The sequence below is a fragment of the Anoplolepis gracilipes genome, chromosome 3 (genome assembly GCF_047496725.1).
Source record: "Anoplolepis gracilipes chromosome 3, ASM4749672v1, whole genome shotgun sequence".
In the NCBI taxonomy this organism is placed as follows: domain Eukaryota; kingdom Metazoa; phylum Arthropoda; class Insecta; order Hymenoptera; family Formicidae; genus Anoplolepis; species Anoplolepis gracilipes.
The window spans coordinates 4,498,146-4,512,711 of record NC_132972.1 but is presented as its reverse complement, the minus strand read 5'-3'; the positions used below and the strand labels follow the sequence as shown (position 1 = coordinate 4,512,711).

Genomic DNA, 14,566 nt, shown 5'->3' with positions numbered 1-14,566 from the left:
TTTTTTAAATTATCAATTATCATTAACTAATTCTTTTTTTTTCATTATTAATGAGATTTCAGTGTTGTATTTTTAACTGAAACCATTGCTTATCAATTATAATACATTACTTCTATTAATTTAAAAGAGTACATATTTAAAAGATCAGCGTACATTATTAAATTGTATCACTAATAAAAAGAAGATTTTCAGAGAAATTTAATATAATGAAACAATTATATTATGTAATTGATGCAATTTACTGTGTGGTTCAGCCACATTTAATATCGAGCGTTGTTGGCAATCCGCACGCGGCTTTATAGGAATCGTCGCCCGTTCAACACGCCCTTTTGCTTTCGATCGATAATAATTATTCTCGTAAATTTAGGTATAAGCGCGCGCGTATGAAAGGCAGGTACAGAGCGAGAAGAGGGAGGAGGGAAGAAGGGCGGAATAGCCGAGCCTGCTTGGTTAAATACTCGTAATGACGTCTCGTAATTGCGTATCTCGAAAGTTTCCAGGGAAACTGTAATTATCGTACGAGCTCACTTCCAACGATATCTTCAGGGCCCGACCGCCTGTAATCGACGGGACGCCAAACCTGAAAGAAAGGAAAGCCGCTTTTCCGACGGAATATTTTTCCAGACGGACGAGGACGGCGTTATCTCGAATCGAAAAGAGGATCGAGAGCTTCATAATGGAATCCCGGCTTCGGATATTCAAGAGAAAAAGACAGAAAGAATGAAAGAGGGAGAGAAAGAGATGCTTAAAAGTGCGTCATTTGAAATTTTCTCTAATCCCTGCTCCAATTAAATCAATTAGCGTTGACAAGAAGATTGTTTAATTCTCTTCATTTGTATATACGTCACGCGATTCTCTTGTATATACGAGTATTTTCCTTTTTAATCCCCGACTGCTGTGTTAAGCACCAGCATTTATTTTAAAATTGATAAATGTACATACATATATACATATACTTTAATTATTTTAAATTTCCTACCTTCATTCTTATAAATTTTGCAATATTAATAAATCTTATCTCATATTATAACAACAATAATGACGATTATTTAAAAGTACAAAAATAATGCATTCTTACATATATCTATATTTTAATTTCTTTTATCAATTTCTTTTTCAATTCTACTTTGTTGTTTTTATTGTCTGTAAAATCAATAAAGACTGAAGAGAAAAAAAAAATGACGATTATAAATTTTAATATTGAAAATATAATTTTGCATTCATTATGTAATTAAAAATTACGAGCCTTAACATCTCTTAATTAAAAAGAATTCTAAACAGTATAAAAGTGATTATATTATTTTATCGATTAAAAAAGGAATCGATTGCTTCCTTTTTAGAAGACAGTTTTGATCAATAAATAGACGTCGTTTACAGCAGAAGGTTCGTATATATCGATAATTATTCGAAGATTCGTTGGGCTATCATGTTGAGTTGAATAATTTATTCGAGCGATCAACCGTATTAATATTCATTATTCGGTCAATCATCGTCACTTGGATAATTATCTGCGTAAACATTCATTATTCGGCTAAACGGATGCGTTTGGCAATTGATTCAGTACTCGGCATATGCTGAAGCAATCCAAACATTTCTATCGACAGCGACGCTAATACAGGAATTGTCGTGATTTGTGATTCAGAGATGACTAAACTTGGGCTCTGTTCGAAAGATAATCACCTTGAAGCCATAACTCGCAATGTCTGTACAATATCATATGGCTACATTTCAAGCTGTCAGTTTTAAAGGTAATCGTATGCTTTAATTTTTTGTTTACTTGTAATATGAATTTTTATTAGTTAAAATATTAATAATTAAAAAAAATGTGTATATGTATATACATATCTTTTTATATATGTATATTACTAGTTTTAAAAAATCACTTCTACTTTTGTATTTTTGTAGCAACTATATATATGCATATGTGTATCGCACAATCGAACTTGAGAACGACTTGAGATAAATAATTCACTTACCCCACTAAAGGTTTTGACGTTATGAAGAGCATTCTGCGCTGCCAGAGCTGCTTTTCTGGTATAAAAAGTTACGAAGCAACATCCTGTAACAAAAAAATTAACGTAAAATTAAAAATTAATATTAATTATTTGAAGAATAGATTAGTTATTTAGATTAGTTTTTTTTAAAACTATGTTACTAGTGTCAGAAATAATAAAATCATTCTCCCCTCCCCCATATTAACGAAATATTATTTCGTGGATTATTACTATTTATAACTTTTTGTCGGGCAGTTTATTTCATAGCAGAAAATTTGCTTTGGTTATTGGCGAACTAATTTGCCAAAACTATTGTCTACTGTGATTCAACTGATAAAATTTCATATTCTGCAAAAGAAAAAGATATAATACAAAAGTTATTAAATCGCATTGCTATTTTCTGGCAGTAAGTGAATGAAAAGTTTTACAATGCGAGTTATTATAACTGACGTAGCTACCAACAAGAAACTCTATGATAGACATGAAACTCTATGAATGACCGCGAAGTTCGCACCGCTGATGACAGGTTCGATATAGGAGAGACGATCGGAGGGGAAAGAGTGAAGTCGGTTCTCGGGGACCTCATCAAGAGTCTTCTCCGGTTGTCGAGGCTGGACGCTATCCAAGCTTTAGCCGGTCAATAGTTACAAGTTGCCAAAAGTTCGATACGCTGTTCTATCACCGACGAGTCCTGTCCTTTTTTCGATTAGCATGATATATTACTCAAGATTTCTATTCTTCCTCAATATTACGAAAGAAATATTGTAGTATCAATAATTTGTTGAATACAATAAATGAGATTTAGAGTCTATGAAGAATTCTCTGAAATTAAGAGCTATAATATAAAATAAAATATGTAAAATAAAAATTAATTATATGAAAATGAAAATATGAATATGAATATATGAATATGAAAATATAGAATTATAAAATATGAAATTATAAAATATGAATAAATCTGAATATAGAAATCTATAAATCAAATATATATATATAGAGACTTTTACATCATTTTTCATCATTATAGCAAGTTGAATTTCGTTACTACTGTGAGATTTTCCAAATATAATATATACCCCAGGACTCTCTTTGTGCTAAGTAAACAACAGATAATTAAGGTGTCGTGAACGTGGAGTTAGTAGTACCGCAAGTTAATAACGGTCAGGTTCAATTAACAGGTTTCCTATTTACGGTGTATAGGAAATTATGATAAACCTGTAACGCAGCGCTGAGCACAGAGAGTGTAATTATAATGCGATCGCGGTAATAGTTTCGGTAACAAGCCTTCCAATTACTCGAGGAAATCCCGATATTCCGCAATGTTTTGTTTGGCAACGCGATATTCAATATCGCACTGAATAACGCATGGTATCGCGATGAATACATAATTGCGAATCGTGCAACCCGATACGTAGCAAAAGGTCCGGAATGTTAGGACCAACGTATTAAGTTTACCTAATCAAAAAGAAGTTCGCTCGAGGCATAGGTTGCGTATAACATTTCGTTTTCATCCCTATGTAATTTGAGATTACACGCACAGGAAAGGTTCATTAATAGAGAGATTATTAACAACGAGATAATTTTACAAAGAAATTACGAAGAAAAGATAAGAATATAAGCACAGATAGATTAATAAATACATATCTAATATTTTTTAAACATTTCGTATATTTGCTTCTTTAATGTGAGTTAACAATAGGGTAAACTAGGGTAAACTAGGATATGATGGCCATACGGAAAAGATGGCGATAGGCTGTAATTTTTTCAATAATCGCTACATAGGGCGCTTTTTTAGTCATTATCAAAATTAATCGATATTTACAGTAGTTTATGTGCATACATTGTTCGAAATAACGATATTGTGAATCTTATATCATATTTTTACTTTTGACTACCTGCAAAGTTTCCATAAAAACTGTTATAACGTCGAATAAATTGCAGTTAAGCTATCGTAATCGACGTTGGACATATTTTGAAAATATGTAAATTGTTATATGATATGTAAATTGTTATACCTATAATTTTTATTTTCGTTTTCACTATTTTTTTATAAATACTATGGCCATCTTTCCGTCCCTATGGTCATCTTTTCCTTAAAAGTTGGATAAGATGGTCAATGCTTACGTTGTACTATTTCGATAATATAAAATTTCTATTAAATATTTTCCTTTCAATTTCGATAATATTACGTAATTTAAGCTTCAGTGAAGATAATATGCCAAAGGCTATTAAAAAATAACAAAAATAAAAGTATGTTTTTTGCATTTTAAAAAACTATGGCCATCTTACTCGAGTTTACCCTACATATTAAAAGCTAAAAAAATAAATGAAAATTAATTTTTAATTTGTTTGAAGATAATTTAAAGATTAGAGTCACGAATTAAGATTGATTGTCGCGTATTCTAAATAAAGTAAATTTTCTCACGTGCATGCTTTACCAAGACAAGCGACACATTCCCAACATATTGCCAGCAAGTTTCCGTAAATTACGGCATGAAGACGCAGCCGGGAGCCGGGAAATTATGTTCCAGCGAGTAAGTAATCTTAAAGCATCATCGCTCGATAAACCTTTAAATCACTGCCTGCAAACTGCTCTCACGCATCCTTTCGCCACCCGACGAGCAAGCTGTTGTAATGCTCGTGTTTATAAATGATCTAATTCGTCCAGATACTAACGTCAATTTCCACCTTTTTTCAGATTTTTGCATATAAATTTAATTATTTAATTTCTTAGCTTACTTTTATTAACATAAAAAATACTTTTACGATTAAAAATTAACAGATTTCGTCAAAAACTATAAAAAAATGTACCTTATTTTTAGTTTAAAACTATTAAAAAATTTTGATTTAATTTGCACTGACTATAGTAATGATAACGATACTAGATAAAAAAGAAGATACATCAATATTGTCGCAAAGCAAACACGAAAGAAAATACTATAACATTGTATGTGTGTTTGTGAGAAGGAACAAAATAACTTTGGTAACTTGTTCAATTCAATGCAAACGAGATACAATATAATTGTCGTAATTGCTCCACACGCGCGTTGTAGACAAATTGAGATTAATAATTAATAAGTAAATTATTAAGCTGTGCGCGATAGTGTTCTCGAGTATTCCCAAGAGCATCTCTGCAACACGGTCCGAATGGCGATAGTTTGCACGACTGTGTCGTGTCGCGAACCGGTGTAATTTCCTGAACTAGTTTGGACGGCATGTTTTTGCCAGAGTAACAGTTTCGTAGGTCATTCTACACAAGAGACATAGCCAAAGAAAGTGACGCTGTTAAATCGATTTATATTAATATATTGAATTTGAAGAGAGGATATATCATATTTAAAATATATTTATCCGTAATATTATTTTTTATTTATATTATTAGAAGAAGTTTTATAAAAAAAGTAATTCTTAAATAAAAATATATCGCACAGAAAATAATTGCGAGAATAGCTTGTTTAATTCCAATCACGTAATACACGTGATTAGGAGAGAATAATTCGTAGCATTGAAACGATCATTGTTAGCAAATTTAGCATTGTTAACAAGAGATATAGTTTGTAAACCAATGCTCCAAATCGATTTATTTTCCCTAACGATGAAGATAACTCGAAATAGTCGCGGGCGAATAATGTCGAAGCGGAAAATTAGCTCGAATTTCATATGAGAAAATATCCGTTTTTCGTAATTGCGGCTGAGAAAAAATTCTAAGAAATAGTGAGGGGAAAAGAAGAGGATAGCGACAAGATCCTTCTAATTACTTAAATGAACTAGTCGTCATCTATAAACGAAGAGAGCGAATTTAATTTGAATTACGCCTCGAATTACGCCGTCTGCAAAAATCACGGTGTATATGAACAAACGGACGGGGATATCTACCATTAGGAATTCCCAATTCAGGTCGTAATTATCGTTAATTGGACTGCGGATTATGGCCGTACGATACGCGACGCGTGAAACGCTCGTCGTTCGAGGTGTAAATTATGCGTCGCATGCTTTATACGTATTTCTCCAAAACTCCAAAGGGCGCCGAAAAAGACTGCAGGATGCATTATGTGCGTAAAAGAAATTCCTCCAAATAATCTAGCGATCGTTGTTGAAAGCTGACGGTGCTCTATCTCGGGCAAATTAAATTTCGCAATTAAAATTTTTAATAAAAAATTATTACACACAAAAAGCAATAATATCTCTTTTAATGGTTAGCAAAAAGAGAAGGCGCGAAAAGCGGACACGCCAAGTAATCAATCGATAAATTGACCGAACGGTAGACAATTGGGAACGATGCGCTATCCCATGAGCTCGCAACTAGTACCTCGATGCGTGATTAACGTCCACGGGGAAATCTACCGCGGACATGGATGCGAGCTAATGCCGATCTTCGTTAGAAATCCCGCGTGCCTTTCCACGCCAACTAGTTTCGCTTCACGCGATCCGAATCAATATCCCTTCCTCTGAAATCGTCGGTGATCGTCGCAGCTGGAAGTATCTCCAATTACAGCAAACTTGAGTTCTCATTAATAGTACGACCGCTGGCGGAATTTTTTGTCGCAGCCGCGGGACGAGCTCGATTCTCTCTAGCTCCTGGTGAAAATGCGGAACACGAGATCGTCCGATGATACCGCCAACGATGGTATCTTCCTGTCTTCTTTCGAAGCCGGGTATTTCGCATCGCGCGTAAGAAGAGAACGCCGGACGAAGCGCTGAATCGGTCAATTACGTCGCCGTGTTCAGCTGTGTCTGATGGTCGACCATGGCGGTGGCGGATAAATCGGAATAGCCATCGGATTCTCTCTAGCTCCGTGGAAATGCACAGACAGTGGTAGTTAATTTCGTGGAACTTCGAAGGACATAAATTTCCACGTTAGAAGAAGAAAACTTATCGAGCAAAGTATTTCTCCGCATTTAGAGGAGTCTTTTGTTAGAGAGATATGTGAAAAAAAAAACTTTCCAGATATTGCAGATTATTATTTAAATAAATTAAGACTAATTGCCAAGTACAATTAATCAATTGCAGAAAAATAATGATACGAATTTTGTCAAGAAAATGTATGTTTTAAATCGAATCTGTAGATAAAAGTGACGGAACAATACTATATATGTATCTAAATATTTTAGATACATATATACATATATACGTATATATTTATAAATAGCCAAAATGGTAGGAATTTTGAATTATCACTTAATAAAATTATTCAGAAAAATCTCATAATTATTATTTCCTTATTTCGTATTAATCTCAATCTTGTACTATATTTTATTGTTTAATTGAATTACCTCTTTGAGGATTTTTAAAAGCTTTGCAGAGTCGGGATCAATCATATGTATGCAAACTTGAATCAATAACTTGTTAATTATCTTTCAATTAATTTTAATTAACATTCCTTTGTGTGCGTGACAGTAATTCATAATATTCAATAAATTCTAATGTAACCAACCGAGAAATGATTGCGTGAAAATTTGACGTTGAATATCGCGTTGTTTTTAGATAAAACTTTTCCGTCATAGTTACGGCACAGAAATGAATTTCATCGATAGAATGCGTGGTTTGTAATACGCAAAGTATTCTGGCTCATATATCTATCACGCTTGAAAATAAAGTTAAAATCGTGTTGATTGGTAATGGAACATCTCTACTCGCATTATGCGTGGTATTTATCCGCACTCCGGCCAAATACGAGCAGCTTTAAATATTTTTGCTTGCGCTTGCATTCGTTACATAATTTTCAAAGGATTGAAGCTGTGTAATTGGATCTCATGAATTCTCCAAGTATATAGAATACATGTAAAGAGGGCGCAGAATTGCACTGATTTGTTTTCCAATTTACAGCAAATGTTCTCGAGATAAAATATTGTAAACACCATTGTAAATAGAGGAAATAGACGGAATTTTAATGGAGAAATATTTTGTAACTTAACAATGCATTCAAACAAAACTTGGCAAATTTTCAAAACATTTTTAATTTACCTTTAGAGTGTGTATAGTTTATCACACAAAACATACATAATAAATAATATACTGCTTGAGTTTTATCTGTATACGGAAAAATGATGTGTATGCTTTGGTCTGCAGCTTTAATTTAAGCAAAGATATCTTTCGTATTGCACGCGTATCAAATGAAATAGTCAAGACATCGTTCTCCGCAATTCACTCGAGAGTCTCCGCCAACATGCGTATAAATTAGATTTAACGAACAAAGATAAGACTGAATTATATCCGCGGTTATCTCGTGGTTGTAACTACAGAATGACCTTCGATATCAAGGGGGCGTCGCTGCGAGGTGCAAACAGCAGATACCCCGGTATTCCGTTGGGCTCAGGTGTGGGTGCGGTCGAGTATGCACCTCAAGCCGTAGCACTACCTTTGACCGATCAAGCAACGTAAATTCTGTGATTAGACCGAGAGAACAAAGCCGAGTCTCTAAGGAACCCGGCTCGATCGCAATCAACTGCAGCTGTGTTCGAATTTGACGGTCGAATTTGAGTTGAAGGTGGAAAGTCCTTTGCGATACGAACCTTTCGATTCAAAGAATTTCTCTCTCTCTCTCTCTCTCTCTCTCTCTCTCTCTCTCTCTCTCTTTTTCTTGAATTGTATTTTCTGCACAAGAAATATTGTCAGATTTGATTTGCAAGATCAAACAGAGATATTGCTTTCAAAATGTTTTTCACGGTTGGTCAATATTTGTGAAATACGTCACATAACTGTTTTGTGTCTCGATAGACCTTTATCTACTTTATATCTATCACTTTACGTCTATCAATTGTGTTTGTTGTGCGAATTTTTTATTTAGACTCAATAATAATTTTTTAAGATATAATGCAGATTTTTAAATTACATATATTTGTTGCAACGTGATTATAAAGTAAATAAAATCTTTTATAAATAAAATAAATCATAAGCATTATTTACAGTTGATTATTGTTACTTAGACTCACTGTTTTGTTAATCAAAATGATTTTAATCATCGTAAAAATTCAAACAAGAAACATCGACTTGGCCGACAATCATTTTCGCTTATCAAATATTTCATTCGCAAAATTTGAGAAGAACAAAACGTATACTTTATTGCAATCACTTACGCAATTTCGCATTCGAAAGAAAAAAAGTTTCTCGTCTATTGCGTATTGGTCTTCCGATTTCCGCGCTGAAAAGATAGTTTTGTCACGATCGATTTGCGGTATTCAACTTAAGAGTCGAGATTTCGAGAGAATCTAGTTCTTGTTACCGCATTGTGACTTGTATTGTCGATCGTGAAAACTATCTGAGAGAACGTCTCAATAGCGGAAACGATGCAGCTACGTAAAAAGACGCGGCGAACAAGAACGGAGATCATCGCGACAAATCCGAGATCTGCAATTTCTCGGCAATCCTGCAAGTGCAACCGCGAGCAACCAAAAATTGCAAAACTTGCGACGAAAATATCGGGTATTCTCGAACGATGCGCGCGGAAAATCTAAAACGGATACGAATATCTCCACGCGCTCATGCAAACTTGAGTTAAGCAGAAGTAAATCGGGAAAATAGAATAACGAGCAAGAAGTTCAGAAAAGTTTCCTAGCAACTTCCCGACTGAGTTAATAATCATGCTGATAAAGCTACAGCTTTACGACGAGTGTGGATGCTGTAAACGCCGTATGCGGAAAATTATTTTCTTGTTGTGTAACTATCATCTGACTTTGAGATATTGTTCTGAAAATAATTTTAGTTATTTTTAAGATATTTTTAATATCTTCATTATTTTCATAAATTATCTTTCCGTTTTTAATCACATGACGAGAGTGCATTTTTTAGATTTTTTGGATTTAAGAGATATTTCACTCTCATGCATTATCTAAATTTTACGTAACAATTATGCACATGATTATTTGTTACCATATCTTTGTAAGAAGTATAATAACATGTAAGTTGATTGCAGTTTCTTAAATAAACGATAATAAATATGCAATATATTTCACAAATTACATCTCGCCTCGTTAGCCATGTGCCAGTTGCGCTCTGATGGTGCAAAATCGGGCGAATCGAGGCAATCAGGTGCGTCACGTGGGATTTGCGGAGTCGTACGTGTAGAGGACACAACTCCCGCGAGACTTTTTGTGTATCCGACCTGCTCGAGAAACGCGAGGCTCTTTTTGCCGTGAGATTACATACGCGCCGCAACATGCGGAGATACATATCCAAACATGCGGGTGTATATATGCATATACAAGGTGTACTCTGAAGTTTCTCGTCTACATATATAATGTCAAATAATATCGGAATTTGAAGTTGTAATATTTATCCAACTAATGTTTTTTAATTCATAAACATTTTATTCATTAATTCAATTTGCCGTAAAAATAATAAAGCATACAATCGTGAAAAAGTTTGATCAAACAATGCTTTTAATCGTTGAGTTTTTTCTAATATAAAAATTATCGATAACAGACGGTGCTTTAGATGTGAATATTATCATTTATTTATTCTTAATATGTGCATTCTATTAATAATGATAAAATTATGTTTGTTACGTTAATAGAGCGTAAAAAATCTTTTTTTTTCATATAAAGATCATGTTTTTTAACCATTGAAGCTGAAAAACCTATATATATATTTAATAAAATACAAGCATCCGTTATACAAAATTATAAGCTTATCCAATAACTATGTACATTTATATTTATATAATAAATTCTTTGAATGAAAAATATTGATAAAAGAGAAAATAAATACCTGTGATTATTTGTAATATTTCATCAAACGTTAACATAGTAATTTAATTTAAAAGCACCCTAATATATTATGAATATACGTATGTAAATTCCGCGTAAATTCTCAATACGTTTCGGCCGGGTAGTATCGCGATATATACTTTTATCTGTTCGCCATTGATATTCCGGCCGCGTAAAAGATGGTTTTCTCCCAGGATAATATCCTTCGCAAAGATCCGCTCCGGCCGTTTTCCACTCTGTTTCCTCGCACAGTAGCTTGTGCTCATGTTTATTCGTGCGCTTCGCCGTACTTGAGAGAGCTAGCATACGCTGATAAGATTCCTATTTGTCGCTAAACTTATTGCGATAAATATAACCGATCAATTGTTTCGCCGTTCGAATAAGTTCGCGATTGCCCGAAATCGATAACGCTTGGTACTGCTCAATTAAGAATCGATTTGATAAACTCCTGTACGATCGTTTTCACGGACGCTCATATTACAAAACATATCCGGGATAAAGTGGAAGCTGGTACGATGTAGCGAGTGCTGAAAAATTGGCTAGCGACGGTGCAGACATTTGAGAGTTTAATTTAGCGACTAGCCTGAGTTGCAGAAAATATAGCGGTCACAATTTTTCCCTGGCCTTTATCAGGAGCTTTTATCGTTGTTTGCCATATATACTACTCTAGTTGGTTTAAGCCTAGATTCTCTGAGATTTAATGGAATGTACATGGATTTTTCATGTCATTCTCTATAATAAAGACAATAATTGAAATAGAATTGAATTGAAATTAATGTACGGATTTGCAATTATCTTTTACCTTCTTAATCTTTAATAATTATATATGTTTAAATAAAAAAAGAACAGGTTGTTGTGCAATAAAATTAAAGCATCTTCAGGATTTCAACTTAATTGAATCGGTCAGTTTGAAAGCCGTTGTAAGTATCGAGAGATAAGCAGCAGAATATTCTTAAAGCTTAATGTTCGTAAAGCTTAGACTTTGCGGAAAAAGAATACGGGTGTTGTAACCACTATCTAGATATTTACTTTCGATTTGGAAACAGCATTCATGCTAGTATTAGGAAGCTGGAACTAGATTCAATCGCACTGTCATGTCGCCAACATTCGAAATATCGCGACTAGAATAATGATTTTTAGAAGAAAAGGGGCCGAGATGGTACATAAGATACATAGATCACAGAATACAGAGATACAGTGCAAATTGATCCCAGAAAATCTTCTCGGTGTGCTTCCTAATATCAGTGTGCATTTCGATTTCTGGGCCGCAGGGGAGATTAATAGCGAGATTCCCCACAACGACGAACAGGCGGTCGAGCGGAGCGAATAATCCAAATTGCTAGCAGCCAGTTAGTTAGTCGGCGCTCCCACTAATCTCGACGATATTAATTCGCACGCGCGTGCGGACACGCGTATACGCACACGCCGTTTCGCTTCGGATCCTGCTACAAGGATTCTGCGGGTAAGTAGTGCGGGTAGATGTTAAGGTGGACGGCTGGCGGGACCGTGATGATCAAGTGTATAGTATAATAAACGGATCTGTCGACGTCAACGCCAGAAGGGACCAGGAAGCAGGTGTCCCGTTCGTCCTCCGAAAGCAGGGACGCAACGTGTTAAGATGTCTGGGATAATTGCTCGTTAATCGTGTCTAAACGACGCAGAGTGGATAAAATAAAAGAAGAAAAACAAAAATGAAAATTAATTATATCAATAAATATTTGTTTAAAGGTCGCAGTAGAAAAATAATTAATTTAATGAAGAGACTCTATTAAATAATTTCGGTTTATATAAAATAACCAACAAGTGTTATTCTTAATTATTTGACAAGCTTTGAGAATTATTTTATAACTATTTGATTTATTATAAAAATTTTTTAAATCCTCATTGTTCGATATATATGTAGAAAATACATAATATATACATACATATATATGTACATATATAATAAATTTTATATTATATATATATATATAGATGCTCTGGATTTCGATTTTATAAAAAGTGTCTTAATTTAAAGTTAAAATATTAGAATGTCCGCGATGATAAAATTATGTTCTAATATAATCTTAAAAGTAGGTCACAATAGGATTCCTCAAATGTAATGAATCAAAGAACTTATGGAATAAAAAATTTATAGAATTGAAGATGAAGGCACAGGATTTAAGGATATAAGATAGAAGTTTGAAGCTTTTCTAAAAGTTGAGATAAAAGAACTGCTTTAGAATTCTAATTATAAATGTTCGTAACATGATATTTAATGTAACGTGAGTGAATTTAAAAATTCATAAATGCGAGAAGTAAGTTTCATTTTAAAGAAATAAATTTCAATTTAATATTTGATATAAAAATCCAGTACACATATCACATAAATTAAATATCTCTCTGTAAATTAGAAAATGGAAATATTCAAATTCAGATAAGTTACATCTGTTCTATTTTATTATCTTGATTATATTCACGGGAAATAAAATTTTGATAATTTTAGTATTTTTAATATCAAGCAATAAAAAATAATACTTTAGTTATGTGAAGCAATTTAATGTATGCTGAAAATAATATATAGAGTGTCCAATGACATCGTATGAAAATATACTCATGCTATAGCAATAATAATAGGTAGAATGAATTATAAAATGATCAAGAAAGAATAAGATTGTTAATACATTTACATGTGCTTTAATAAAATATAAAATTTCGTGCATTTTTTCTTGGCAAATTTATATTCATGGTGATCAATAAGACTCTCACCGACTTCGAAGGCACCATAATCAAATATGTATTCATTTACGTCATTCATTACAATATAAAATCTGTTCATGTGTCTTCTTCTCCTTTATTTTGAATATAAATGTCCGATTTGATGCGCGTCAGAACAATGCAAAATAATACATCTGCATATTACGTCCTGCTTATTATTACGTTCGCCGTCGGGAGGTAACATATGAACCATCTACGGTATAATAAACGAATCAGTCTCCGTCAACGCCGTGGGGGAGAGCCGAGAAACAGGTGTCCTGTCTGCGATGTCGTGCGTAAATAAATGATGCAGTTCGTTCATCTTCACGACCACGTTTACAAGTTTTACAATACTTTCTTGAGGTCGTATCATTTCGGTTACGTTTTAACAAGAGCGGCATTTTAAATACATCATTTATAAAACCGATCTACTGTCAATATTGTCTACAAGATACTGTCATATTATTTTAGCGAAAATTTCACATATTGCATTGTCTTTGCATATATTTGATATATTAGAAATAAAAAGAAAAAGTTAAATGTAATAAATCATGAAGTATTTAATATTTTTAGAGAATTTAATACTGTATTCATGTCATCCTAAAATTAAAAATCACAAAATGTTAAAAAAAAGGTTGAACATAAGAAAATCTTAATCTAAATTATTTAAAAAAATACCATCGCTTCTAATATATTGGCAATACATATTGCTATTTCAGCAATTTATTTTGAAAATAGTATAATCCAGATTTTGATATAAAAACATACATATACACACATTACATTGCGAGATTTTCAGCAAAAATTTATATATTTTTCTCAACGTGATCAAAACTTCATTTATTTTCAAAATAAACAATTTATTTCTGCAATATTGCTTTGATTGTCAAATTTTGCAATCAATAAATAGTCGAATCATACACATGGTTTCACAATCCACATATCCCACATACGCTATACGATTAGATACATCTGAATCACGTACCTATACACGCACGCCCTCCAAGCAATAATTATCACTTAGAGATTGCACGGACAGAGACAAAGCTTAGATACAGGCTGGATGTCTCGACGCAGACATTTGTTATCCCACCTGTCACTTGACTCACGTCGCGACTCCTATCTGGCTC

At 33.4% G+C, this 14,566-nt stretch overlaps 1 protein-coding gene across 20 annotated transcripts in view; it reads right to left on the bottom strand.

Annotated features, from left to right (window-relative positions):
* Nucleotides 1-14,566, bottom strand: part of LOC140664251 (CUGBP Elav-like family member 1-A) — a 528,745-nt gene that overhangs the window by 103,846 nt on the left and 410,333 nt on the right. For all 20 annotated transcript variants that reach the window (XM_072889205.1, XM_072889211.1, XM_072889210.1 and 17 more), the window contains one exon: nucleotides 1,977-2,059. In XM_072889205.1, coding sequence (XP_072745306.1) covers nucleotides 1,977-2,059 — 83 coding nt within the window. The remainder of the gene's footprint in view (nucleotides 1-1,976; nucleotides 2,060-14,566) is intronic.